The 26,444-nt window shown below is 41.4% G+C and overlaps 1 protein-coding gene and 1 pseudogene across 3 annotated transcripts in view; one reads left to right on the top strand and one right to left on the bottom strand.

The window, feature by feature from the left end:
• Positions 1-2,366: 2,366 nt before the first annotated feature.
• Positions 2,367-26,444, bottom strand: part of HPRT1 (hypoxanthine phosphoribosyltransferase 1) — a 36,076-nt gene continuing 11,998 nt past the window's right edge. For 2 of the 3 annotated variants that reach the window (XM_045470820.1, XM_045470821.1), the window contains exons 3-9: positions 24,852-25,035; positions 13,774-13,839; positions 9,515-9,532; positions 7,499-7,581; positions 3,810-3,856; positions 3,564-3,640; positions 2,367-3,053 (exon numbers count right to left, since the gene is read on the bottom strand). In XM_045470820.1, the coding sequence (XP_045326776.1) occupies positions 3,006-3,053; positions 3,564-3,640; positions 3,810-3,856; positions 7,499-7,581; positions 9,515-9,532; positions 13,774-13,839; positions 24,852-25,035 (523 nt within the window). In that variant the 3' untranslated portion in view covers positions 2,367-3,005. Of the gene's footprint in view, positions 3,245-3,563; positions 3,641-3,809; positions 3,857-7,498; positions 7,582-9,514; positions 9,533-13,773; positions 13,840-24,851; positions 25,036-26,444 lie in introns of all 3 variants that reach the window. The other variant, XM_045470822.1, reaches the window with a different exon arrangement.
• LOC123594159 lies at positions 20,808-22,053 on the top strand (annotated as a pseudogene).

Below are 26,444 nucleotides of genomic sequence, written 5' to 3'. Positions count from 1 at the left end.
GGCTGCAGTGAAGTGAATAAGGTGCACGTGAATTTTCCAAGGAAGAGAGATGCTTACCCCTTCCTTAAGCACCAACATTGCCTTGGATGTGAATGTTCCTTTTGTTTGTTTAGTTTTAAGTTTCTTTCTTTTGAGACACACACAGAGAGAAAGAGAGAGAGAGAGAGAGAGAGAGAGAGAGAGAGAGAGAGAGAGAGATTGAGAATCCCAAGCAGGCTCCGTGCTGTCAGCACAGCACGAACTCACGAACGGCAGGAGCGTGACCTGAGCTGAAACCAAGAGTCGGACGCTCATCCGACTGAGCCGCCCTGGCACCCCGTGGGAATATTCCTAAAACAGACTCCATGTTCCCGTATCTCCTAAAATCAAGCAAATGACATTTCACTTTCCTCTCCTCATGCACCTCCCTTATTATACAAGGCTGTAACGACGCGTGCCCTGTATGCCCATCTGCTCCTCTAAATGACTAAGCGACCCCAGAAGGCTTGAGCTTTTTTGCCGTTGGTGCTCTTCCTCTACCTTGACAGACCGTTATTCCAGAAATTACTGATGCTCCCATGGTGTGTCCCTTCTGTCATCTTATGAACGGACTACACGTAACCTGTTGTAAATTGGTTAAAGAAATAAAACGATTAGAAGCGTATGCCCGAAAAGCGGGTGAAGTAAGGGCTGAGAACTCTTATGAGAAAAGTGCATGAGGGGCGCCTGGGTGGCTCGGTGGGTGGAGCGTCTGACTCTTGGTTTCGGCTCAGGTCATGATGTCACAGCTCGGGAGTTCAAGCCCCACGCTGGGCTCCGTGCTGACAGTGCGGAGCCTGCTTGGGATTCCTTCTCTCTCTGCCCCTCCTGCACTCCTTCTCTAAAAATAGATTAAAAAAAAAGAAAAGTGTGTGAGCTCCCGGGGCCTTCCTTCCTGGCTGCCAGCTGGGCTTCCTGATGGGTTTACCAAGCAGCTCAAACATCGCCCAACCAGAAACCAAGGAGTTCCGGTGAATCAGAAGAAAACAGCTGAGCTTCTTCATGACACCGTAGCAAGAATCAGACAGATCTCATTTTAATTCTCTGCCACTTACCGGCCATGCACCTAAGTTCTCAAAACATTCATTTCTTTCAGCATCAACTAATGTTCACGGAGCCCTTGCTAGGTCCCAGGCCACACCGTCCTGTGTCACCTGCACTACCGCATCTAACTAGCCTCACGGCACGCCTGTGGAGAGCCAGCATTCCCCCCCGTTCATGAGCTGGAAACGGGTTCCAAGGTTCAGTCACTCAATGTCATACAGCTAATAAGCAAAGGTCAGGGTGGTCTAACCCAGGGCTCTTAGCCATTCATCCATTCAACATCACCTGAGTTCCCAGTAACTTTGAGACACTGTGTCTACATCAGTGCACAAGACAGATAAAAATTCTTGCCTCCCTAATGGGGCTCAAGTTCTAGAAGACTTGGATGGGGGAGACAAAGAGTAAGCAATACATACAAATGTAGATAACACAGCACGTTTTTACGTTATACCACTTGAAACTGCCAACAGCCAATAATTTTTTACCTACAAGAACGGTCATTTCACACGGTTCAACCTGACCGGAGGTGGGAAGTGCACCCGAAAAGGTGGCGGGGGAGAAGCAGCGGGACGCAGCCCGTCGGGTAGCCCACCGGGAGGTGACGTGTTGACGGGAGGAGATGAATCGGGACTCACGGCGGGTACTCCACTTGCGTGCACCAACGCCAACCTCGACGTCACAGGGTTATGAAGATCAAAGGAGAGAACGGAAGTGAAAAGGTTTTCTGCAAGTTCTAGGACTGCGACAAATGATTACTTGGTATTACTTAAAGTTCTTCCCTACTTCGCTCCCGGGAATTACAGCAACTTTTTAAGGCATCGATACGGCTAGATGGCTCACGGGGTTGCCGGTTCATACCCTACCTGGGGCAGAGAAGCCACTGAGAGTTTGGGTTTCAAACTTTTCTTCCTGCTCCCAGAAAACAAGAGGTTTTGCTGCTGCTGGTCTTTAATCAGTAAGATTCCTGTCTACACGAGGAAGGTACCATCACGTGTCTGCAGGCAGACTGGTGAGCCGCATGCGAGACTGCGATGTGAGCCATCTAACACAACTCCGAGACAAAGCCGTGTTGCGTTAACACAGTGAGGTGTGATAAAGTACACCGTGTGTCGGAAATTTAACGTCCCCCGGGTTGGTAAGGATTTCACTAGCTCTGCCAACCCACTCTACCAGGTAATCAGTATTTGCTATGCTTGGTAAAGATTACAACTAAAATAGCTGCTAAAACATAACAGACAAGGAAAAGGTAACCGACAAAAAAACTACACTAGGTTAATTTGTAGAGAAATGATAGGTATGCATAGTTTCTTTTAAAGAGACAGCCTTTATTGTAAGGATTTTTACACTGAAGAATTCAAAACGTGGTCAAGTTTTCTGGAATTTGCAGATTTGTATTTAAAAGGAACTGTTGACAAAGATTCACCGGAAATCATCTGAACAAGTGAGAAAATACAGTCGATACTACTGAAACAGTAAAATAATTCCAGGACGTATGGCTTATCCAACACAACAATACCTTAGATGCTGTCACTGATAGGAAAACTGTTTCTTCCTCTTCTAAATACACAGTAGTATAATTACCAATATTCAATCACTTCTGTTCTTTCCTGAATATATAAAAATTAAAATACCAATTAAAAAACTAATATATCTTCTCTTTAAATGTTTCTTACAGATACAATTTCATTATTTTCATTCAATAGTGGTGTGGTTTAAGAGATTCTTCATTCACAAGTCAAACACCAATCCACCCAAAGGGAACTGATAGTCTATATGCTTATAGTGCAAATAAAGAACTGACATTTCTAAAATACAAAACAGATAAAATTCTTAGGAGATACATGCAAAAAGCTCTACTAGGCAGCTGGCCACAGAACTAGAACACGGGACTGGTGATTCCAAGGGGACTCCAGGCGCTTCCAAACTCAACTTGAAATCTCATCTTACGCTTTGTATTTTGCTTTTCCAGTTTCACTAATGACACAAACGTGCTGTAAAACAGAAAGTCAGAAATCCACATTAGAAAAGCGCATGCTGCGACACAAGGCAAGAAGCGCGTTCTGCACCGTGCCGCGGGGCTGTTCGCTGGACAGACAGATGTTCGCGCGGCCTGGCTAATCTCCCCCGCCCGTGTGCACCAACGTGCTCTCGGGCCTCCCGCCTACGGAGCAGAGGCGGGGATCTGAAGGAGAGTGAGTGCAAAGACTTGAACCAGTTCGTTTATTTCTTACTTATGACCACATCTATCATCCGCAATCATAATGGGACAGTTACTGTGCACTAAAGCTGCTCAACTGTTGCAGCCAGCAAGAAGTGTCGCGCTAGCCTGGCCACGTTCCAGCTCTCAGGACGTCTGCACTCGACTACAGCTTTATGTGACTAATGGGAACCATCAGTCTGTTCCAATGATGAGGTGCTGGAAAGAGAAAACAATTCTTCTCTTTCGTAAATTTGTATACGGGTTCTGAAAAATGAGAGCGAGGAAAAGAAGCATTACTTACATTCAAGTCCCTGAAGTATTCATTGTAGTCAAGGGCATATCCTACGACAAACTTGTCTGGGATTTCAAATCCGACAACTACAAAGAATCACAATTCATCACTTAGATACAGCACATCACTTTCCGATCCAATGCTTACAAATGTGCCTTCTCCGCAAATATTCTCTAAAGTAACTCTACACCATTTCCTACAAAACTCGTTTGGGTTAAAGATGGTTCAATGATTGACAAAAAGTAATTCACTTACAGTCTGGTTTATAGCCAACGCTTCGAGGGGTCCTCTTCACCAGCAAGCTGTTAGTGACAAAATGTAACATGTGACATATGGAGACATGACAGGGCACCACACAAGAGAACATAGTGCCCTGAAACCTGCTTTCACCTGCATGTAGAATATACTACGTTCGGTTTCAACACACCCCAAGGCACACTATGAAACGGCGAGCTGGGTCACAGGGATCGCTGGGCAGGAGCAGCAGGGAGTTCACACCACAGATGAGGCCCTTGACTGAGCCCCACCTGGAACACGATCGACTGTCCTGAGAGCTGCACCCCGAGCGCCCGTGCACCCATCGAAGGGCGGCTAATCAGAAGGATGAATGGATGGGGAGTGCCAACGAGTGGTTCAGAATCCCTGGAAATCCAATCCTAACGCTGCAAAGGGGTAGGAGATGTGAGCATCACCTTTTGAGACCTTTAATTCGTGGCTTACAAAGATCTTTTAGGCTGAAATATAACTAGCATGCTAGAGGAGCTAGTATTTACTTCTGAGAGCAAAAATCACAGGTGGGATAAGCCACCTCCAACACAAGCCAATCTTGTAACTCAAGTGCCTACTACCTGCTGAAAATCTTCAGCCATTAAGAAAAGTTGTAGACAGTGTTTCGACAGCCTTTACGCATGTTAAGGGCAGTCCCGATACAACTTATGATTTTATACCTTCCTAGATAAATATATTTAAAAAGCTGGGAAGGACAGGAAGCGATTCTCAACCTTAGCTGCACATCAGAATCACCTGGGAACTTTAACAAAACAACACTCAAGATACCCAGACCACACCCCTGACCCATACATCAGAACTGCTACGGATGGGACACCGACATAGGTTTCTTTTTGTGTTTTTTTTTTTAATTTTTACAGTCTGTAGAAGTGAGTAAATTATATAGGCATAGCTCAGAGATCTTGCAGGTTTGGTTTCAGAGCACCACAACAAAGCAAATATCACAAAAGAGGGAGTCAAATCAATTTTTGGGTCTCCCAGTGCACAAAGTTATGTTTACACTCCGCTGTAGTCTATTAAGTGTGCAACAGCATTATGTCTAAAAAGTGTTCATACCTTAATTTAAAAACACTGTATTGTTAAAACATGCTAAAACCATCATCTGAGCTTTCAGAAGTCATAATCACCGATCGCAGATCCCCACGGCAAGCATACAATAATAATGAAAAACTCTGCAACATTCCAAGAATCATCCAAATGTGATACAGACGACATGAGCAAATACTATTGGAAAAAGGAACGGCGCCTGCGCACCGACTCGCCCGATGCAGGGCTGCCACAGGCCTTCAGTCTGTAAAACGCACAGCATCTCCAAAGTGCGATGAGGCAAAGCACAACAGAATGAGCTACACCTGTATTAAAAGTTACTAAGCAGGTAGAGAGTCCAACGTTAACAGCTTTTTCAAAGTTTTCATTTTGAAATAATTATGGATCCCCAGGAAGTCACAAAAGTGCACAGGAGGTCCTACGTGCCCTCTCCCCAGGTTCCTCCAGTGCTGACAGCTCACGTCGCTAGGAGCTTGCCACCACCAGTTCCCACACAGACTCTGGGGAACCGACCTTCTCCAGATTCCACCAGTCATTCACACGTATATTTGTGTGTGTGCGCGTGTGTATACTTCTTGGCAATTTTATCACACGCGTGGATCCATGTAACCACCACCACACTGAAGATACAGGACTTTCCATCACACGAGGCTCTCTCTGTCCACCTCTTTATTTCCAGTCACACCCACCCATCACCCCCCTCACCCCGGCAAGCACTAATTCGTTGTCCGTTTCTATCATTTTGTCACTTTAAGGGGGTGGCGTAAATGGACTCACACAGGAGGTGAGCTTTCAGGATGGGCTCTTATCAGCACAGCTCCCCCGAGGCTCAGCGAAGTGGCCGCGTGGCTCAATGGCGCGCTCCTCTGTCCCGCTGAGCGGGGCTCCACAGAAGGTGCACGGAGGTCTGCTTAGCCATTCACCCACTGAGGGACATTTTGGTTGTTGCCAGTTTGGGGCTATTACAGATGAAGCCGCTGTGAACTTTCATATACAAATTTTTGTGAGAACGCGAGTCCTCATTTCTCTGGGATAAACGCAGATGCTAGAGTCCTATGATAGCTACGTGTTTTGTTTCTCGCGAAACTGCCAGACTATTTGCCAAAGCAGCCATTCCGTTTGACATTCCTATCGGTTTATAGTTTTTAAGTGTTTTATTTTTTATTTTTTGAGACAGAGGGCATGAGCAGGGGAGAGGGGCAGGGTGGGGGAGAGAGAGAGACAATCTCAAGCAGGCTCCACGATCAGCGCCTGGATGCAGGACCTGAGCCAAAATCAAGGGTCCTGGAATTCCAGCGCCTGGAATCACGACCTGAGCCAAAATCAAGGGTCAGGTGCTCAACCGACTGCACCACCCAGGCGCCCCAATAGTGCTTACATTTTGAATTAAACTTTTAAGTTAAAATGGTTATCTAGTCATTCTTAAAGCTGCACTGAGTAACAAAAATAAGCTCTCATGCTTACTCTTATGTATAAAGCACAGATACACACATACTGTAAACAGACATACAATGTATTTGAGATATTAAAATTCACCGGTGAGGGAGAGACTAAGAAGAAAAGGTTAAGAAACACTGACTTAGGCCAAATGCATCAGTAAGAAATGACCTAAGTATTTATTCTTTGAGCATGTCATACCTCCAGCAACACAAAATCCCTCTTTCATGAAGCATTCTCAATTCCACAGCATACTCCGGGAAAGAGGGACAAAGGAACATTCAGAGGCTACAGGACATCCTAGGTCACAGTCGGTTGACATCTACAATCCTAAAGAGCACGTAGAGAAATAAGCAAGAGCCCCGATTGGCCTTCCAGGGTACTAGTGCCCTAAGAGTGCATCATTATACACTCTTGTCACAGAAAAATTATAGCATGGTCAATGATTTCAAAATAAACGCTGAAACTGCAAAAATCTAAAACAACAAAACAACAAAAACCAAAAAACCATCTGGGATGTTACCCTACCGAAAACTTAAGGCGGTAAAGCACGAACTCTGAGCCGGCTTGCCTGGCTTCAAATCTCACCTCTAGAGTGTGCTAGCCAGGCTGTGTGCCTTCGGCCAGCCCCCTACGCCTTGGTACCCTTATCTGCAAAGTGGGAGTAAAGTGCTATCTCCCAGTTGTCAGGGATTACACTGTAATTATAATGAAATACAATTATAATTAAGCTACAAACAAAGGTAGAACTAAGAAAGCAAAAGCCAAACGGCACAGGCAGGGCCCGGAGGTGAGGCTGGCACGTGTCGCCACTACCTGGACCTCGGAACCCATCCCCCTCCTGCCACCTCCGAACCTCAATTTGGGATCCTTGGTCTCATTTTTTCAAGAGAGTCCCAAACCATCTACCATGCTACCTGGGACAAGTTGATACCATTATCAGCATGCCGAAAAACCAAATGTTAATGATATCAGGCAAAAATGACTGCAATGAAGGGCTTTGTTAACACATGACAAAATTATTTACAAAGGATATTTACTGAGTCTTATTTGAGATCACATTACTTTTTGAAAACAACACAACTCGAGCACATTTACCGTAACAAAGAAGCAATTACTTAATCCTGTTTCAAATGAAGAGAATGCCCCATGTCATAATGTTATATACATACCTTGCAACCTTGACCATCTTTGGATTATGCTGCTTGACCATGGAGAGCAAGGTTTGCATTGTTTTGCCAGTGTCAATTATATCCTTAAAAAAAAAAGAGAAAAGACATTTATATAGTGAATAAAACTGAGAAATTATATAAATACAAAATGCCAAAGTGCTGTGTGTAAATGGAATAATGCTTTTTTTTTTTTTTTTAGTGTAACCAACTCTCGGATGCACGTGGTTAATAGACCACATTCTGAGAAACACTGCTTTATGCCATCTTGAAAGTATCCAAATAAATAAGGTTTTACTATATAAAATGACTTTACATGAAGGTGAATCTTAGCTATTTAGTCAACATTAACGGGGCGCCTGGCTGGCTCAATAGGCACAGCCCGTGACTCCTGATTTCAGGGTGGTGAGTTCAAGCCCTGTGGTGGGTGTGGAACCTACTTAATTTAAAAAAAAGTAGGACATTATCCAAAACAAACCCATCTCCAGTTGAGAAAAAACTTCTTAAACCATAACCCTAATGCTCTTCAACGAAAACCCTCCACAGATGGTGTAAAGCTTCACAAAGTGGTAGCTGTGAGTCATCAGCAATGTCAGGGCTACAGACCTGAGAAAGAGGCGGATTTCCGGGCCGCGGTGGCTAGAATTCGGATGGCCCCCAAGACTCCCACTGCCCGGTGGACACGCCCAGGATAACCCCCACCCCCAGCATGAGCAGGCCTGTGAAAATGAGGGGGACGGTCACTCTTGCGATTAGCTCTATGAGACAGCACACCGGAGAGAGGATCTCCTGCTGGTTCCGAAGAAGTCAGCTGCCAGGTGAGAGGGCCCCGGGCAAGGGCGCGAGGTCGGCCTTTAGAAGCTGGGAGCCGCCCCAGGCCAGCAGCCAGGAAGACGGCGGGGCCCTCGACCCTGCAACCACAAGCACTAAATTCTGCCAACCACATAAATGAACTTGGAAGACTACCATGGGCCATGGGTGAGACAGGAGCCCCAGCCTTGATTCAGCCTGATGAGACCGAGCGGAGGACCCAGCTAACTGGTACTCAGGCCCCTGCCCCATGAAAGCGGAGACGCTACACGTGTGGTTTTAAGCTGGATTTGCAGCAATTTGTTAGGTGGCATTACCCCACACAAAATCAATCTGAAGTGGAATTAATCTACATTTACGAACAAGCAACAGGGATATTCCTGCATCCTTGGAAAAGTGTTATCTGTTTAGTTTTTAATCCACAAGCTAAAGTGTCTAAAAACCTTAAAAACAACGAAAATGAATTGGGGGATACTGTTGCTCTTAAGCCTTAAACATTTTACATACAAGAATGAGAACTCACTCTCCTGGTGAGAGTGAAAAAGCATACAACCACTCTGTTGAGTAATTTGGCAATAACAGTAAAACAAAATGTACTTAGTGTGGTCACTGCACTCCTGAGTGCCTGTATATAGACGGAACTCACACACGTGCATGTAGGGTACCGCAAAAGGATGCTCTTAGCAGCCCTGTAGGCAAAATGGAAGGCTTGCCCTATTTGTAGGGCCATAAATTGGTGGATCTGTCACTGCAATGCGATGTTGCGCTTTAAGGCCAACGAACCGTACGTCCCAACACGAACAATCTCAGAATGTATTGAGTGAAAATAACAAGGGGTGAGAGAGAATATGTATAGTGCAGCACTACAGAATCATTAAATCACAAAATATGTTTTGGATATGGATACACATATGCAATAGAAGTATAAAAAAACATACACGGGAATGATATATACAACTTTAAAAGAAAGAAAAAAAATTTCAAGCCCAAAAGAGAAGGGTAAGAAATATACCAACATTTTTCCATTATCCAATAAAAATAAATTACTAAGTATTTCTCACAAAAAAACAATCTTACTCCCTTTTACATAACACAAGCCCACCATTAAAATTGATGAAGAGGAATTTCTTTCCCTGGATTACCTTTAGGACTATGCAAACTAAATCAGAAGAGTCATAAATAACTATATTAAAAGAAGGTGGAACTTACCTCAACAATCAAGACATTCTAGAAGAAAAAAAAATGAAAATCAGTACAATGAGTCAGACAGTGTTTCCAATTATAACTCAAATCACATCATAACAAACTCATCATCCAAATTCTTGTTTTAAGATACCTTCCTATATCAAACCCTGATTTAAACAATGGGCCATCTGCTGGGATATGGAACTCTTTAATTAGAAATTTTCACTATAATGGAATTTTTAAAAGTAAAATTTGACCTATATGTTCATTTTTTTAAAAAATCCTCATTATTTTAGGGGCACCTGGGTGGCTCAGTCGGTTAAGCGTCCGACTTCGGCTCAGGTCATGATCTCACGGTTCGTGGGTTCAAGCCCCGCGTCCGGCTCTGTGCTGACAGCTCAGAGCCTGGAGCCTGCTTTGGATTCTGCATCTCCCTCTCTCTCTCTGTTCCTCCCCTACTCTTACTCTGTCTCTCTCTCTCTCTCTCTCAAGAATAAATAAAGATTAAAAAACATTTTTTTAATTCTCATTATTTTAAACAAATGTCTAATCTTGGGCAGAGAGTGAAATTTCTCTGGGCCTCAGTTTACCATGTGTAAAATAAGGGACTTGAACTAGTATGTACCTTCCAAGTCTAACATTCAACAACTATAATTTTTACTGTAACTCCAAAATCATGCATTTAACTTACCGTACGGAACCCAACTCAAAACCCATTTTCTCATTAGGCTGAAACTGATCTGCATTTTCTGGATGTGTTCGTATTCTTGGACTCAACTAAAGAAAGGTACCAATGCTTTCTTCCACCATAAACCCTCACCCCAGTTTCTACCTCTCAGAATTTTATAACTGGAAAAGCCCTTACAGGAGAAACCATCTAACAATGACCTCCAAGGTAGAGAAGAGCTCTATCTATTCTTATGTCAGTTATGGGAACGAGGCAGCATTTCACCTACTGGTTTAATCATTGTCATAAGAAAGATTCATGCTATACTGCGTATTTGCAGATCTCATTTCTTGGTCACATACCTATTGCATCGGAATTTTAATGTTCTATATATTCTTCTAAGTCAGTGGTTATCAAGGTAGGGCACACGAGATCCACAGGGTTGCAAGAAAGAAATATTAGAACTTTTTTTAACCTTACCCTGTTTAACCTGTAATTTTGTGTGTATTTTGTAATATACATAACACTGTTACCACAGTCTGTATATCATTTACCCCTTTCCTCATATCACAACTAATTTGTCTCTTTTCAAAAGATACCGCAATCTCAATCACTACTAAAAGCGAATATACGCGGTTATTGGACCAATAACTGTCTCACCACCTACCATGTGGCTCTGTGCTAGCACATCTGAAGGACAACATCGTCCCGTCCTAACTGTGGCTCATTGCTGCAGCAATTTACACCATGGGATGGAGTTATAGTTTGAAAACAGAACTGAATTATGAGACAGAAACTGTATTCTAGTCTTGGCTCTAATTCTAGCTGCACAACCTTGGTTAAATCATAACCACTGACTTCTGGTATTATGATACAGTTTGTACAAATCAATCAAAATCCAAAGAGAGTAAATATTTACCCGATACAAAATCGTAGTATCTAGAGTACGATCTCAATACTGTTTTAAAAATAAACAATGAGGGGCGCCTGGGTGGCTCAGTTGGTTAAGCGTCTGACTCGGTTTCAGCTCAGGTCATGATCTCACGGCTTGTGAGTTCGAGCCAGGCTCGGGCTCTGCACGGATAGCAAGGAGCCTGCTTAGGATCCTCTCTTTCTCTGCCCCTCCCCTCCATGTGCACCAGCTCACTCGCTCTCTCTCTCAAAACAAATCAAGAAACTTAATTTTAAAAATATTTAAAAATAATGAGAATTTCTACCATTATGGAGAGCTCATTTTATGCCAAATCGCTACATCCTTACTTCATAAATGAAAAGAATGAGACTCAGAGGTCAAATAATTTGCCTAAAGTCATAAAACTAGTGAGGTGGCAAAGATCTAAAGAAGTGTTTTCAGGGTCCAAAGCCCATATTCTCAAGCACTAACTGGAAAAAAAGAGGAAAAACATTTATATACCTATGTATCTGCACACACACAGTGTCCCAAAAAGAACTGACATAGAAAGTCTAAACAATCTCACCACCATGAAATAGCTTCACCCAACTTACGTGTCTTGTTTTTTTTCCCCACAATAAATGTGTTCTACTGTGATGATCGTGAAAAGAAATTTATCTTAGAAAGAGACCTTTAAAGATCACAAAGCCACATAATAGGATAGAGCCATTAGGCGGGAAAGGCAAGGTCGAATGGAATCCCAGGACGCTTTGAAGGCTAGGCCCCTTCCAGCACTAAAAACTGATTATAGGAGTAAGGACTTCAAATGACTTCTAAATATGGGCAAAGCACGCTAGAAGGGAAGAATAGGTTTGGCAGTGGTATATAAGATGGGCAGGAAGGGGAAAAAGTCAACAGATTATAAATTCTCTTTTGAAGTTTTCCAAAGATGCTGAGGAAGACAAGATTAGTCTGGCATGACACTGACATGGGGCAAGGGGATTTGACACCAGTATTGCATGCTAAAGTTTCCTAACAGATAGTCAAGTAAGCTGTAACCATTAAAACCTAAAAGCCAGAGAAGAAAAGAGCTGTGGGGCCAGACAGACCTGCATTTAAAGTCAAGTTCTGCCACTTAGCGGCAGTGTGACTCTGGACAAGTCTTTCAAATTTGCTGAGTCTTAGTTTCCTGATCTGTAAAATAGGGGTAACAGTATTTACCTCATGGGATGGTTGTGATACTTTTATGAGATTATGCCTTTATATTTGGCAGTGTTTAGAAATAAAAAAATAACTAGCAGCTGAAAAAAACTGTAACATTCCATGATTTATCACTGGTTACTCAAAAATCAATATATCACAAGAATAATATTCAAATATCTTAGTATCTCTATTATTTCCGCCAACTGTCTACACTGGAAATATCTTGATGCATTTTAAAGAACTCTTTTTGAGATTTCTCAAAATAGTAGTATGTTTGAATTTATTGAGTATTCTAACTACCAGAAACTGTTGGAAGAGGTCTAATGCACTATTTCACTTAATGCTCTTAATTCTATGAGGTACCTGCCATTACTGTCCCCACCTTACATACGGGAGGACAGAGGGATTAGATAATCTGCGGAGGGTCACACACAGGAAGTACCGAACCAGGCTTTGAATCAAAGCCGCCCATCTTAGGGCTGGCTCAGGTAGTAGAGCATGGGATTCTTCATCTTGAGCCCCATGTTGGGTGTAGAGTTTATTTAAAAACAAACAAAAAAAAGCTGTCCATCTCTAGAACCCACACTTTCACAACTACTACATGTTTTGCTGTGTGAATCTATTTTTTTTTTTACTTTTTTTAAGGCTTTATTTATTTATTCATGTAATCTCTATACCAAACATGGGGCTTGAACTCATGACCTTGAGATCAACAGTCACCCATTCTACCAACTAAGCCAGTCAGGTGCCCTTGAGTGAGTCTGTTTTTAAAAAGAAGACTGTTGGGGTGCCTGGGTGGCTCAGTCGGTTGAGCATCCGACTTCGCCTCAGGTCATGATCTTGTGGTTTGTGAGTTCGAGCCCCACATCAGGCTCTGTGCTGATAGCTTGGAGCCTGGAGCCTACTTCTGATTCTGTGTCTCCCTCTCTCTCTGCCCCTCCCCTGCTCATGCTCTGTCTCTCTCAAATAAATAAATGTTAAAAAAAATTTTTAAAAATAAAAATTAAAAAAAAATAAAATAAAAAGAAGACTGTTTCTCGCCCCCGCCCCCAATATATATATAAAGCTTATTTATTTTGAGAGAGAGAATGTGCATGCAGGGGAGGGGCAGAGAGAGAGAATCCCAAGCAGGCTCCATGATGAGCTGTCCGTGCAAAGTCCAGCATGAGGCTCGATCTCACGAACCATGAGATCATGACCTGAGCCGAAATCCAGAGTTGGACGCTTAACTGACTGAGCCGCCCAGGAGATGCCCAAAAATATATTTTTGAACAATTCCAAATTAGATCACCACAGAGAAAGTACTTTGTAATATGGACTTTAATGTTGGATTCTTCTGCCTCTCTTGCATATGACCTAGGGAAAGATAGCTAACTTAGATTGCTTCTAAGACTTAAATAACCCTTGTTTAGGTGTATAAATAACCATGTAAACTGCCTCTTAGTGATAAAGCACAGTGTTACTAATTGACTCTTGGCATGAAGTCAAGAGAACTCTTTTCTTCCCCTTCAAGACACATACCTTTCCAGTTAAAGTTGAGAGATCATCTCCACCAATTACTTTTATGTCCCCTGTTGACTGGTCATTCTAGTTAAAAAAAAAAAAAAAGATATAAATACATATATGTATATCCTTTTGCATACACACACACATTTCAAATTATCAAATGGGACCTAGAAGATTTAAGAAGTTAGCTATCTAATGTCATATCATTATGATATTCTAAATGATACAAATTATTAAGAATTATGTTTCAAGAAATGAACAAGGTAACTCTCAGCTAGACATTAGTAAGAATTTTAAAGTTCTAATTGGCCATTACTGATTTGATGCTTTTAAGAGTCCTAAAAAAATAGGAGACACACATTGTCAAGTGGGCAGTATTATAGCCGCCACCCATATTCAGTCACAGTAATTTCTGAACCGCGAAGGAAGTTATTAGCATGACAGATGTCTGGTTCTGGCCCTGGACCATTCCCATGAGTCAAGCAAGCTGTAGATTCTGGTCTATATCACACTCAACCCCCAAAATACTGCCTTCAACAATCTAGGCAAGATCCAGGTCATCTTCAACACAGTCTGGAGAAACAGGTCTGATTAGTAGTCCTTTAAGGCATACTTCTTAGGCTCCCAGTTTTCTTCTGTCACAGAATCCAGCAGAGACCTCTACAGGAGTTCAAAGGGAAATCCTCCTTATCCACTGTAGTTAGAGGTGATAATCATAATTTGGCTGTGCTAGAGCCAAAGAGCAGGTGAACGAAAGAGCTGAGCCTACCCTACCAGAGAACAGACCATACCAAACCTACAGCAATTAAAACAACGCTGTACCAGCACAGTTACGAAGAGCCCACGGAACAGAACAGAGCCCAGAAACACACCCAGAAATATATGAGGATTTAGTATATGATAAAGACGGTATTTTAAGTCAGTAAGGAAAAGATGAATTATTCAATGAAGTAGTTATCCATTTGGGGGGGGGGGGATAAAGTATGATCCCTACCTCACAGCATACCCCAAAATAAATTCCAGCTGAATTAAAATCTAAATGTAAAAAATAAAACTATAAGCAGACCGGAAGAAAACGTAGAAGAAATATTTCCACATTCTTAGAAAGGGTAAAAACCCAGGCATAACATGAACCCAAACTGAAAGAAAATATCTGTAACAAATATTCCCATTATATGCTGGATTCCAAGAACAAGAATCCAGTAGAAAATGAAGAACAAACACAAATAGGCAATTCACAGAAGAGAAGGCCGTAACATATAAAATGATATTGAGCTGAGAGACAAACACTAAAACGACGTGATTCTACCATTCATCCATTCACACTGGCAAAATTTAAGCCTGATGATATATGTTGACAAAAGTGAGGGGGAACAAGCACTCCCAGTGAGAGTATAAACTGGTACAAGCCTTTTTCAAAATGACATAGCAATACCTATTAAATTGTAAGCATGTGGGGCTCCTGGGTGGCTCAGTTAGTTAAGCGTCTGACTTCGGCTCAGATCATGATCCCACAGTTGGTGTGTTCAAGCCCCAGTCGGGTTCTGTGCTGACAGTACGGAGCCTGCTTGGGATTCTCTCTCTCCCCCTCTCTCTCTGCCCCTCCCCTGCTTGCTCGCTTTCTCTCTCTCTCTCTCTTTCTCTCAATAAATAAAACTTAAAAATAAATAAAAAATAAAATAAAATGAAATCGTAAGCATGTGTGCCATTTGCCACAGCAATCCTACTGATGCTATAAAAACACAACTATGCAAAGATACATATAAAGGAGGTTCACTGTATCAACTATTTATAAAAAAGAAAAACTGGAGACAACCAACATGTCTATTAACAGGGACCTATTTAAATTAAATTCATCTGCAAAAGGTAATACTGTGCCACTATTAAAAAGAATCTGAAGGGGCACCTGGGTGGCACAGTCGGTTAAGCGTCCGACTTCAGCCAGGTCACGATCTCGCGGTCCATGAGTTCGAGCCCCGCGTCGGGCTCTGGGCTGATGGCTCAGAGCCTGGAGCCTGTTTCCAATTCTGTGTCTCCCTCTCTCGCTGCCCCTCCCCCGTTCATGCTCTGTCTCTCTCTGTCCCAAAAATAAATAAACGTTGAAAAAAAAAATTAAAAAAAAAAAAAAAAAGAATCTGAAAATCTATACATGCTGACATGAACAATGGGAATTAAAAACACCAAGTAGTAGAGCAATGCGTTGCCTATGAAACCACTTTTGTTCAGCATTTTAAACAAGTTTATAACATCAGTTACATCTCAGTAGTGAGAAAGGGGATAACAAGGCGTTTTACCTTTATATACTTCCATTTTCATCATATGCTTCTTTACACATGTCCATTTTATATGGAGCATCATTTAAAAAAAAACACAACTGGGCCAAAACTATTCAGTGTTGCAAATTAAAAAGATCTAAGTATGACTTCTGATATGAAAAAATTCAAGCATATTACTTTTCAAGGAAATAATAGACACCTTTTATTCAACTAACTTAAAACCTAGAATTTCAAACAGAGAGAAATGATTAATAGCAAAAAAAAGAAAGAAAAAAAAAGAAAGACTGTACAAAACCTGAAGCTTTCTATGAATGAATCATAGTAAATGATTTACATGGTACAGCAAAGTAGACAGTGACATCTTCTGTACAAGTTTGGTATTACAGTCCAATTCCAAATGCCATCCCCCCCGCCCCCCCGCCTTTTTTTTTTTTTTTTTTTTTTAAACAGAGAAAGGAGAACTGAAAAGTATGGAGTCAAGGGGAAAAAAAAACCCATGATTCAAAGACTATGGTGACGCGCTAAGAGAAAAGAGAACTCTAAGCATGTAGGACACTTGCTCCACTAGCATCCAAACAAACCTCCGTATTCCTGTTTGCCTCAAGAGACTTTTTTTTTTTAACATTTATTCATTTTTTGAGAGACAGAGAGAGACAGAGCTTAAGTGGGGGAGGGGCAGAGAGAGAGGGAGACACAGAATCCAATGCAGGCTCCAGGCTCTGAACTGACAGCACAGAGCCCGACGTGGGGCTCGAACTCATGACCTGAGCCGAAGTCAGATACTTAACCGACTGAGCCACCCAGGCACCCCTCAAGAGGAGAATTTAGTTTAAATCTCCTTTTCACGTGAAAAGCCACCTTTCCAATGGAGGCTACTAAAGAAGATGCGTTTAAGAAAAATATTCCAGCCCAGTGTGCTAGGATACAGGCGTTAAATGCCCCAATCGCACAGAAATGGCATCCATGGATCAAGTGTCCTGCCAGAGGAACCTGCCTCCCCCAGTCTCCTGGTGCAACAAGTTTCCCCCTGTATCCCTGCTTTGTTACATTACTGAGTTGACTCTCGCATGCCTCATCTTTAACGAGATGATGGGGCTGGCATGGGGGAGGGGAGAGTCCCCCTCACGAGTTGCTCTTCCCTCTTCTCAATCACCCCATCCCCTCATTCGTCCCAGCCAGACAGCCCAATCTGTCCTCAACTGAGAGTGTCATCGCCGACTACATAACATTCCCAAAGAAACTCTCTGGGTCTACAAATACCTACCCTTAGCAACTGTGTCTACCTTTTTTTTTTAAGTGTTAAGACTGGCAGTTATGATTTTTGCTTTTTTTAATTCAGGTATAATTAACATACAGTGTTATAGCAATTTCACATGACAATTACCTTTCATGAGTCTAGGTGAGAAAAATGAGAAAGGAATTAGAAAGGAACTTTGTTTATTCTCAGCTGTACATGGCTAGGGATTTTGCAGCCTCTAGGCGGCAACAAGAACCGCAGCCCGGTACAGGAAAGCAGGAGAGAAGGCTGTGCGAGAACACACAACGAACGGGCTGCAAAAGAACGGCTTGGAACAAACAGGAGACCGTAAGAAGAGGACGCAGACAGGCCAACCCCCAAAGCTGAGCTCCCAAGAGGCAAGACTAGGAGTCGTACTGAGGTAGGACGTCTGGGCTTAGCACCACGGGGATTGCTCATTGCAGTGAACTCCAGACAGTTTTTTCAGAGCCCTAGGGTGGAGTTGCCGGGAAAGTCACTCCCTCTACGTCCAGCTCGGCCCCGGTCCACCACACTCAGGCAGGTGCTCCGCACATCCTAATCACAAGCATCCTCTGTCTTTCCCCACTTTCCTGTACCGTGATCAAATATCAACAGCAGTGACAATATTAGAACCATATACCTTTAGAAGTAGACCACACCTCAGATGAAAAACGGCAGATACCCAATTTTTGAAAAATATATACAGAAAAAGTAGGTCTGGAAGGATATACACCCAGAGAGTAATTGATTTACCTGTGTTTTATGAGTTTTTTGAAAAAATACGTTCCTTTAAAAAAAAGCTATTATTATCAATTTAAAAAATGATGCTAATAGTGAAGGACGCCCGGCTGAATCAGTCGGTGGAGCTTGGGGCTCTTGATTTTGGGGTCGTGAGTTCAAGCCCCATGTTGGGCCCAGAACTTACTTAAAAGGTAAAAGAAAATAGGGGCACCTTGGTGGCTCAGTCAGTTAAGCGTCTGACTCTTAATCTCAGCTCCTGGTTCATGAGATTGAGCCCCTCATTGGGCTCAGCACTGACAGAGGAGAGCCTGCTTGGGATTCTCTCTGCCCCTCCCCCTACTCATGCTCTCACTCTCTCTCAAAACAAATACATGTTTAAAAATAAAAAATAGTAAAACAAATGTTTTTAATGATGCTAATGAAGCAGGGCTCCTGGAGCATCTAATCCTGCACCATCCGAGACAGTAGCCACCGAGCACATGTGGCAATTACAGGTGACCCTGGAACAACACAGGTTTGAACTGTGCGGGCCCATTTATACACGCATATTTTTGATCAGTACAGTGCAGAACTAGAAGTGTATTTTCTCTCCTTTGTGGTTTCCTTAGTAACATTTTCTTTTCTCAAGTTTACTGTGAGAATACAGAATATAATACAAAAAACATACAAAATATGTGTTAATCAATCAGCTGTTTATGTTAGCAGTGAGGCTTCTGGGCAATAGCAGGCTGTTAGTAGTTAAGTTTTGGGGGAGTCAAAAGTGTGTGCAGGGGGTTAGCACCCTAACCCCTGTATTGTTCAAGGGTCAACTGTTCTTAAAATTACATAAAATTAAAAATTCAGTTCTTCTGTTGCAGAAGACCTAATTCAAGTGCTCAACAGAGTGGCTCTGTATTTGACAGCACAGATATAGAACACTTCCATCATCACAGAAAGTTCTATTGCTCAGCACTGCTCTAATCAAAGCAAAGATACCATTTACACAACGTAATACTGAAAAAATTGAAGAGTTAGTGCTGACATTTAATGTCTAGTGTTTTCGGGGCACCTGGGTGGCTCAGTTGGTTTAGTCTACGTCTTCAGCTCGGGTCATGATCTCACGGTTTGTGGGTTCGAGCCCTGCTTCGGGCTCTGTGCTGACAGCTCAGAGCCTGGAGCCTGTTTCAGATTTTCTCTCTCTCTCTCTCTCTGTCTCTGCCCCTCCCCCACTCATGCTTTGTCTCTCTCAAGTAAATAAACATCTAAATTTTTTTAAAAATCTAGCGTTTTCAAATACAGTTTCTACAACCTTGAGTAGTTATTGCACCCAATCTTCATGCTTTTCATTCCAGGTCTGGTTTGGAGCAAGGATCTGATCAAATAAACATGTTCAACAGAACCACTTTGCATGGCCTTGTATACAACAGACGGGCAATATGTTTGCTGAGTGAATTATTTTCCTTCATTTTTTGAATATAAAATTTGTGGGTTAGCAGGGCCAAACTTGAACACTACCTTTATGTTCTAAGAAACAAGGTGTTTATATAATACCTCAGCCTACATCCAAGTGAAAACCCACAGGAAATGGCTACAGAGTATACTTTTGATACAGTTCTGGTAGTTGCTTATACCACAGATAGTACACATCCCCTTTCCTGCCAATTTATACTGAACAAATTCTTTCCCCCATACATGTCTATGGTCTTAAAGGAATAAGCAGGAAATAGAAATCGCTCCACTTGCTTTATAGACAGATAGATATTAGATTTATAGAAGATTTTTTAAAAAGCCAAAAGATTAAAAAAAGAAAAAAAAAAGCAGACCTGAAAGCAATCGACTAAATAAAGGAAAAGGTCAGACTGAAAGCTACTGACCTCTTCTCTTAAGAGGCACTTTAAGAAACTACTCCAATATTTTCCACATTTTTCGTTAACAAGTTCAAATAGCCACCCTCTTACAAATTACAAGGTAATTTGCATCTTTGATACATAAAACAGCTTAATCAAGCTATTAACCAAGCGACTTCCAAGATCAAGACTGAAAGTTATAGCTTTACACACCTTGACTGCAACTGAGGAAAAGAAATCTCACAACTGGCGAGATAACTTGTTTGCATACAAAACTTCTGACTGGTAGAAAATGAAGAAATAAAAGGAAGCCATACCAGAGGATTCAAGTCAGTTACAAGTTTTCCCAAATGAGACTCGGTTCTGCACAATTAAAGGTGCGGGTTCAATTCAAAAAACCTGTATGATCTTGGGCAAGTCATTTCATCCCCCTGCACCTCCCTGTTCTCAAATGTACATGGAGATAATAATTCAGAACTCAAAAAATTTTCTCCAACATTTCAAATCGTAAGAACAATTTCATTTTAACGTAAGCCACTTTGTCTGGACACGATAAATCAGGTTAATTTTCCCTTTGTTTAAGACCCACACAAAAATATTACCACAAAAAATTTACCTGACAATTTTTCCCCCTGAGGCTTCATCTTTTTTTTTTAATTTTTTTTTTAACGTTTATTTACTTTTGAGACAGAGAGAGACAGAGCATGAATGGGGGGAGGGTCAGAGAGACAGGGAGACACAGAATTGGAAGCAGGCTCCAGGCTCCGAGCTGTCAGCATAGAGCCCGACGCGGGGCTCTAACCCGTGAACCACGAGATCATGACCTGAGCCGAAGTCGGACACTTAACCGACTGAGCCACCCAGAGGCTTCATCTTTTTATGATGAAAAAAATTATTTAAAAAATTGCTATGAAATTAAACTTATAAGAAAGAAAACACATTTGCATATTTATCAATTATTCCATTCTTCTGAATTATCACAGAGCCTTAAGGATAGAAAAGGTCTTTGAATATACAGTACTACATTTCATTCTAAGCTGCACACTCACATTTTAATACCCTTGAAATTGATATATTACAACTGATGGCAACTTACAATATAACTGACAGTGTCTTCTTTTGTAGCGGTACAAAAAACGGGGGTACGCTAACATCAGTGACACCTTACATTTAATGAAATATGGTATTTGGAATCCCCAGGCAATTTCCCATCGAGGCACTAAGCAAATAAAATCCTACCTAGCTACTCTAAGAGTATGTAAACTATGCCCTTTTGGCTCCCTGAGCAGTGCCATGGTGGCTGGCAAGAACAAGTGCCTTACAAAAGTCGGCAAAAAGGGAGCCAAGAAGAAAGTTGTTGATCCATTTTCTAGGAAAGACTGGTATGATATGAAAGCACCAGCTATGTTCAATATAACAAATATTGGAAAAACACTAGTCACAAGAACTCAAGGAACCAAAATCGCATATGATGGCCTCAAGGGTTGTATTTTTGAAGTGACCCTTGCTGATCTGCAGAATGATGAAGTTGCATTTAGAAAATGCAAGCTAATTACTGAAGATTTCCAGGGCAAAAACTGCCTAATTTCCACGGCACAGATCTTACCCATGACAAAATGTGCTCCATGGTCAAAAAATGGCAGACCAGGACTGAATTTCATGTTGACGCCAAGACTAGCAATGGTTACTGGCCTCATCTATTTTGTGTTGGTTTTACTAACAAATGCAACAATCAGATTCACAAGACCTCTCACGCTCAGCACCAACAGGTCCACCCAATTCAGAAAAAGATGATGGAGATCATGACCCGAGAGGTACAGACAAGTGACTTGAAAGAAGTCGTCAACAAATTGATTCCAGACAGCACTGGAAAACACACAGAAAAGGCCTGTCGGTCTATTTATCCATTCCAGGATGTCTTCGTTAGAAAAGTGAAAATGCTGAAGAAGCCTAAGTTTGAATCGGGAAAGCTCATGGAGCTTCATGGTTAAGCTTCTGGAAAAGCTACTGGGGATGAGGCTGGCGCTAAAGTTGAACGAGCTGATGGATATGAGTCGCCAATCCAAGAATTTTTAAAATTAAGACATCTGATGGTGACAAAAGATCTTATTGTTTGTGATGTTTAAAAAAAAAGACTATGTGTAAACTCAGATATGTATGCATGTATACTCAGAGAGAAAATTCTTTTAAATGTGAGAAATAGGGGCACCTGAGTAGCTCAGTCAGTTAAGTATCGACTCTTGATTTCGGCTCAGGTCATGATCTCACAGTTTGTGGGTTCAAGCCCCACATCGGGCTCTGTGCTGTCAGTGGGGAGCCTGCTTGGGATTCTCTGTCTCCCTCTCTCTCTGCCCCCTCCCCGCTTGCATGCACTCTCTCTCTCTCTCAAAATAAATGAACATTAAAAAAAATTTTTAAATAAAAAATAACAGAAATAAAAGTGGTAGTGGAAGTCAGGGTAACTTCATTTCTTCATTTCTTTACTTCCTGTAATTGTATGCTTTTCGTAATAAACATGTATTCTTTAAAAATTTTTTTTTTCAAGGTTTATTTATTTTTGGGACAGAGAGAGACAGAGCATGAACGGGGGACGGGCAGAGAGAGAGGGAGACACAGAATCGGAAACAGGCTCCAGGCTCTGAGCCATCAGCCCAGAGCCCGACGCGGGGCTCGAACTCACGGACGGCGAGATCGTGACCTGGCTGAAGTCGGACGCCCAACCGACTGCGCCACCCAGGCGCCCCAAACATGTATTCTTTAATCAAAAAAAGGCAATTTTTATTTTGGAGGAAAACTAGATGCAGTGTGCTGTTACTGTTACTGCTCTTTACATATTCCAGAAACATTTAACAGTTCATGGAGCATTACTTTAGAATTAGTACAGATCAGTTAAGGTTTAATTCACTGTTTCAAATTGGTCAAGATCAGCATGTAAAACTACACTAACATCAATGTTACTGACACTGCAACAATTCTAAATTTCCATCTCAGGATTTTATCAAGTTAAGCTGCATGATTTTTAATATGTACGTGTGAAGATCTTCATGACAAGCTGATGAATTATTAAATAGGGCAGAAATGTTACTTCAAATCAACAGTAAGTATATGGGTTTAATTTTTTGTTGTTTAGTAGTAAATTTACACAGAATTTCACATAGAACAGATACGATTTTTCTCTATGTAAAAACTAACCTAAAAACTTGCTTTGCTTATGCTTAAGACTTCATTCTTTTTTTTTAATATGATTTTTTAAATGTTTATTTATTTTGAGAGTGAGAGAGTGTGCATGTAAGCAGGGGAGGGGCAGAGAGAGAAAGAGAGAGGCAGAGAGAGAGAGAGAGAGAGAACCCCAGTCAGGCTCTGCACTTCAGCACAGAGCTCAATGAGGAGCTGCATCTCCCATGAACCATGAGATCATGACCTGAGCCCAAATAAGAGTTGGACGCTTAACCGACTGAGCCACCCAGGTGCCCCTAAGATCTCATTCTTTTTGTCACCTCAGGGCTTAAGCTTAATAATCCTCTAAGATTTAAAACTAATAGGAAAAAAAACCTGAAAGGAGAAAATGGAATTAAACTGTCAAAGTATTTCCATGGCTTTATACTGTTCTTATAACTATAAAATACTTTAAAGAAGAAAATATTAAGTTCCCCTCATTTTTTTCACAAGTTTTCAAAGAAAAAGCATTCTATGCAAATCCTGAAAGAAATTAAATTTAAGGCATAAAGAAATAAGACTGATTTTTATGTATATGTGTGTGGAGTGGGGGCAGGGGGACTCCAGAAGATCAAAAGCGAAATCATACCATGGACCAGAAGTACCTGTTTTGACTCTAAGCCAACAATCAATTAAAGGCTGGGTAGCTACTGCCAGCAATTACACTGACTAGATTCCAATCTTAGTGTAAGGCAGCTAACTAACTGTAACTAACTTCTGTTGAGTGAAGATCCAAACTCTTCATTTAAGCAATTCTTTAATTCATGCAAGACTTTGACAAATTAAAAGGAGCTTGTAGTTATGAAGGAATGTCATGGTGTATGAGCACAAAGGGTTTTCGGGGGATAGGGAAAATGTCTTACATCGTTCTCCAATCACCCACAGGACTGATGAAAATGTGGAAAAGGTCAAAAAACTTGGGTCAAATAGATGATTAACTGGGAGAATGAAGGTTGAAAGTTAAATGTAAGCAGCCTTATTCTCAATGAAAATATAAACATAAGGCTAGTTTCTACAAAGATGCACAACACAGATTCATGAAACAACAAAGACCAGACATTTATTCTAATCTTCGAAGAAGCTAGGAGAAACCCCACTTGTAAGGAAAATAGTAACCCGCAGGAACTACAGCGCCCACAGGCAACCAGACACAAACAACACTATGAACTAATAAAAATCACACATTCACATGCTCAAAGAAATTATGGAGGATGAAATTCACATGTAAAGATCACACGGACTCTGGCTCATCTGACAGTGTCAATAATGGTTATTGTGTCAATATTCTCAGACATTTGAGATCCCGTGATACCGGCAGAGTAACTGAATCCAAAGTGGTTTCTTCAGTGGGCCGGTGCTTTCACTCCACATGTGCTTTCTAGGAAACAACTGTTGGCCCACCTTATTTATCAGCTGCAAACTGACTTTCAACTCCCCGGAAAACCAATCTAGCTCTAGAGAAGAGAAGAGATCTGCCAACACTAAGTATAGTCAAAAATATAACTCCAGGTCCCAACAGCAACTCCCAAAAGTGGTCTTTAAAAAACCAGAAAAACAAAACCAGATCAAAAATCCTTTAAGAAAAGTGACTAGTCTAAGGTGACTAGTTTGAAAAAGACAATATTCACTTGTATACAAAGTAGTAGTGAATAGATTAGGAAATGTCACTGTAACCAAGTGCAATGAACATGTAAGTATGGTTTGTAGACTTTCAAACACACACAGAAAAACGTACAGTTACCGAGGTTTTTATAAGCATATATTAAATACACTTACACAGTAGCTCTTCAGTCTGATGAAATCTACAGTCATAGGAATGGATCCATCACTATTTCTGTTCAGTGCTTTGATATAATCCAGCAGGTCAGCAAAGAATTTATAGCCCCCCTTGAGCACACAGAGGGCTACGATATGATGGCCACCCATCTCCTTCAACACGTCTCGGGCAAGACGCTCGGTCCTAGAGAAGTATCAGGAATTTAAGAGAAATTAATTTACAATATAATAGAAATATATTTAGCTTTATAACAAACATCCCCTTTAGGCATTAAACTTCCACCAAACACATCCTTTGCCCCCCATGAAGTATACCCTTGCTTCATAAAGTAAAGATAAACTTCAAAATACAGTTATACTGTAACATCTATCATAAATATTTAAGGGGCGCCTGCGTGGCTCAGCCGATTAAGTGTCCGGCTCTTGGTCTCAGCTCAAGTCATGATCTCACGGTTCATGGGTTCGACCCCCGCATCAGGTTCTGAGCTGACATCGCAGAGCCTGCTTGGGATTCTCTCTCCCTCTCTCTCTGCTTCTCCCCCACTTGCTCTCTCTCTCAAAATAAATAAATAAACATTAAAAAAATAAATATTTAAAATGCAATTTAAAATACCATTGTCACCTATCAGAATGGCAAATTCTGATTAAATGAGATTTCCCTGATAATAGGCAATATTGTAAGAGACTGCGAAAAAGAGCACTGTCGTATAGCACTGTGAGTATAAATTAAAACAACGTTTTGGAGCATAATCTGGTGGTATCAGAAGCATTCAATAAATACCTTCCCCTTGACCCAGATTTTCCCCATGGATAAAGCTGAACCAAGTGACCAAATGTGTGTAAGAGGATGTTCCCTTCTAGTATGGTGTGTAAAATAATGGTGATGTCTTGCATGTCCGTCAATAAAGGACTGCTTAAATCAATTATGGTACAGTCAGAAAATGGAATGTTATGCAACCTTCAAAATATAGGATAGGGGCGCCTGGGTGGCGCAGTCGGTTAAGCGCCCGACTTCAGCCAGGTCACGATCTCGCGGTCCGTGAGTTCGGGCCCCGCATCGGGCTCTGGGCTGATGGCTCGGAGCCTGGAGCCTGTTTCCGATTCTGTGTCTCCCTCTCTCTCTGCCCCTCCCCCGTTCATGCTCTGTCTCTCTCTGTCCCAAAAATAAATAAACGTTGAAAAAAAAAATTTTTTTTAAATATAGGACAGCTCTAACCATACTAGTATGAAACAGTGCCCGATAAATTTCAGACCTGTATGACAGTACCACCTTCAAAATATAGGAGAAAGCTCTAAATATACTAATATGAAAACATCTCCAATACACTTGCCAATAATGTATCTCCAATACACTTGTCCAATAGTACATGCCTATGTGTTAAAATATATGCAGTTGGCTCTTGGACAACACAGGTTTGAACTGCACACACAAGTCCACTTATACATGGATTTTGTTATAAATATCATACTATAAATATATTTTCTCTTCCTTATGATTTTATTAATGACATATTTTCTCCAGCTTACTTTATTGTAAGAATACAGTATATAACACATATACAAAATATGTGTTCATCAACTATATGTTATCAG

This window comes from Leopardus geoffroyi, chromosome X (genome assembly GCF_018350155.1).
Source record: "Leopardus geoffroyi isolate Oge1 chromosome X, O.geoffroyi_Oge1_pat1.0, whole genome shotgun sequence".
NCBI classification, from domain to species: Eukaryota; Metazoa; Chordata; class Mammalia; order Carnivora; family Felidae; genus Leopardus; species Leopardus geoffroyi.
This window is presented reverse-complemented; position numbering and strand designations above follow the sequence as displayed.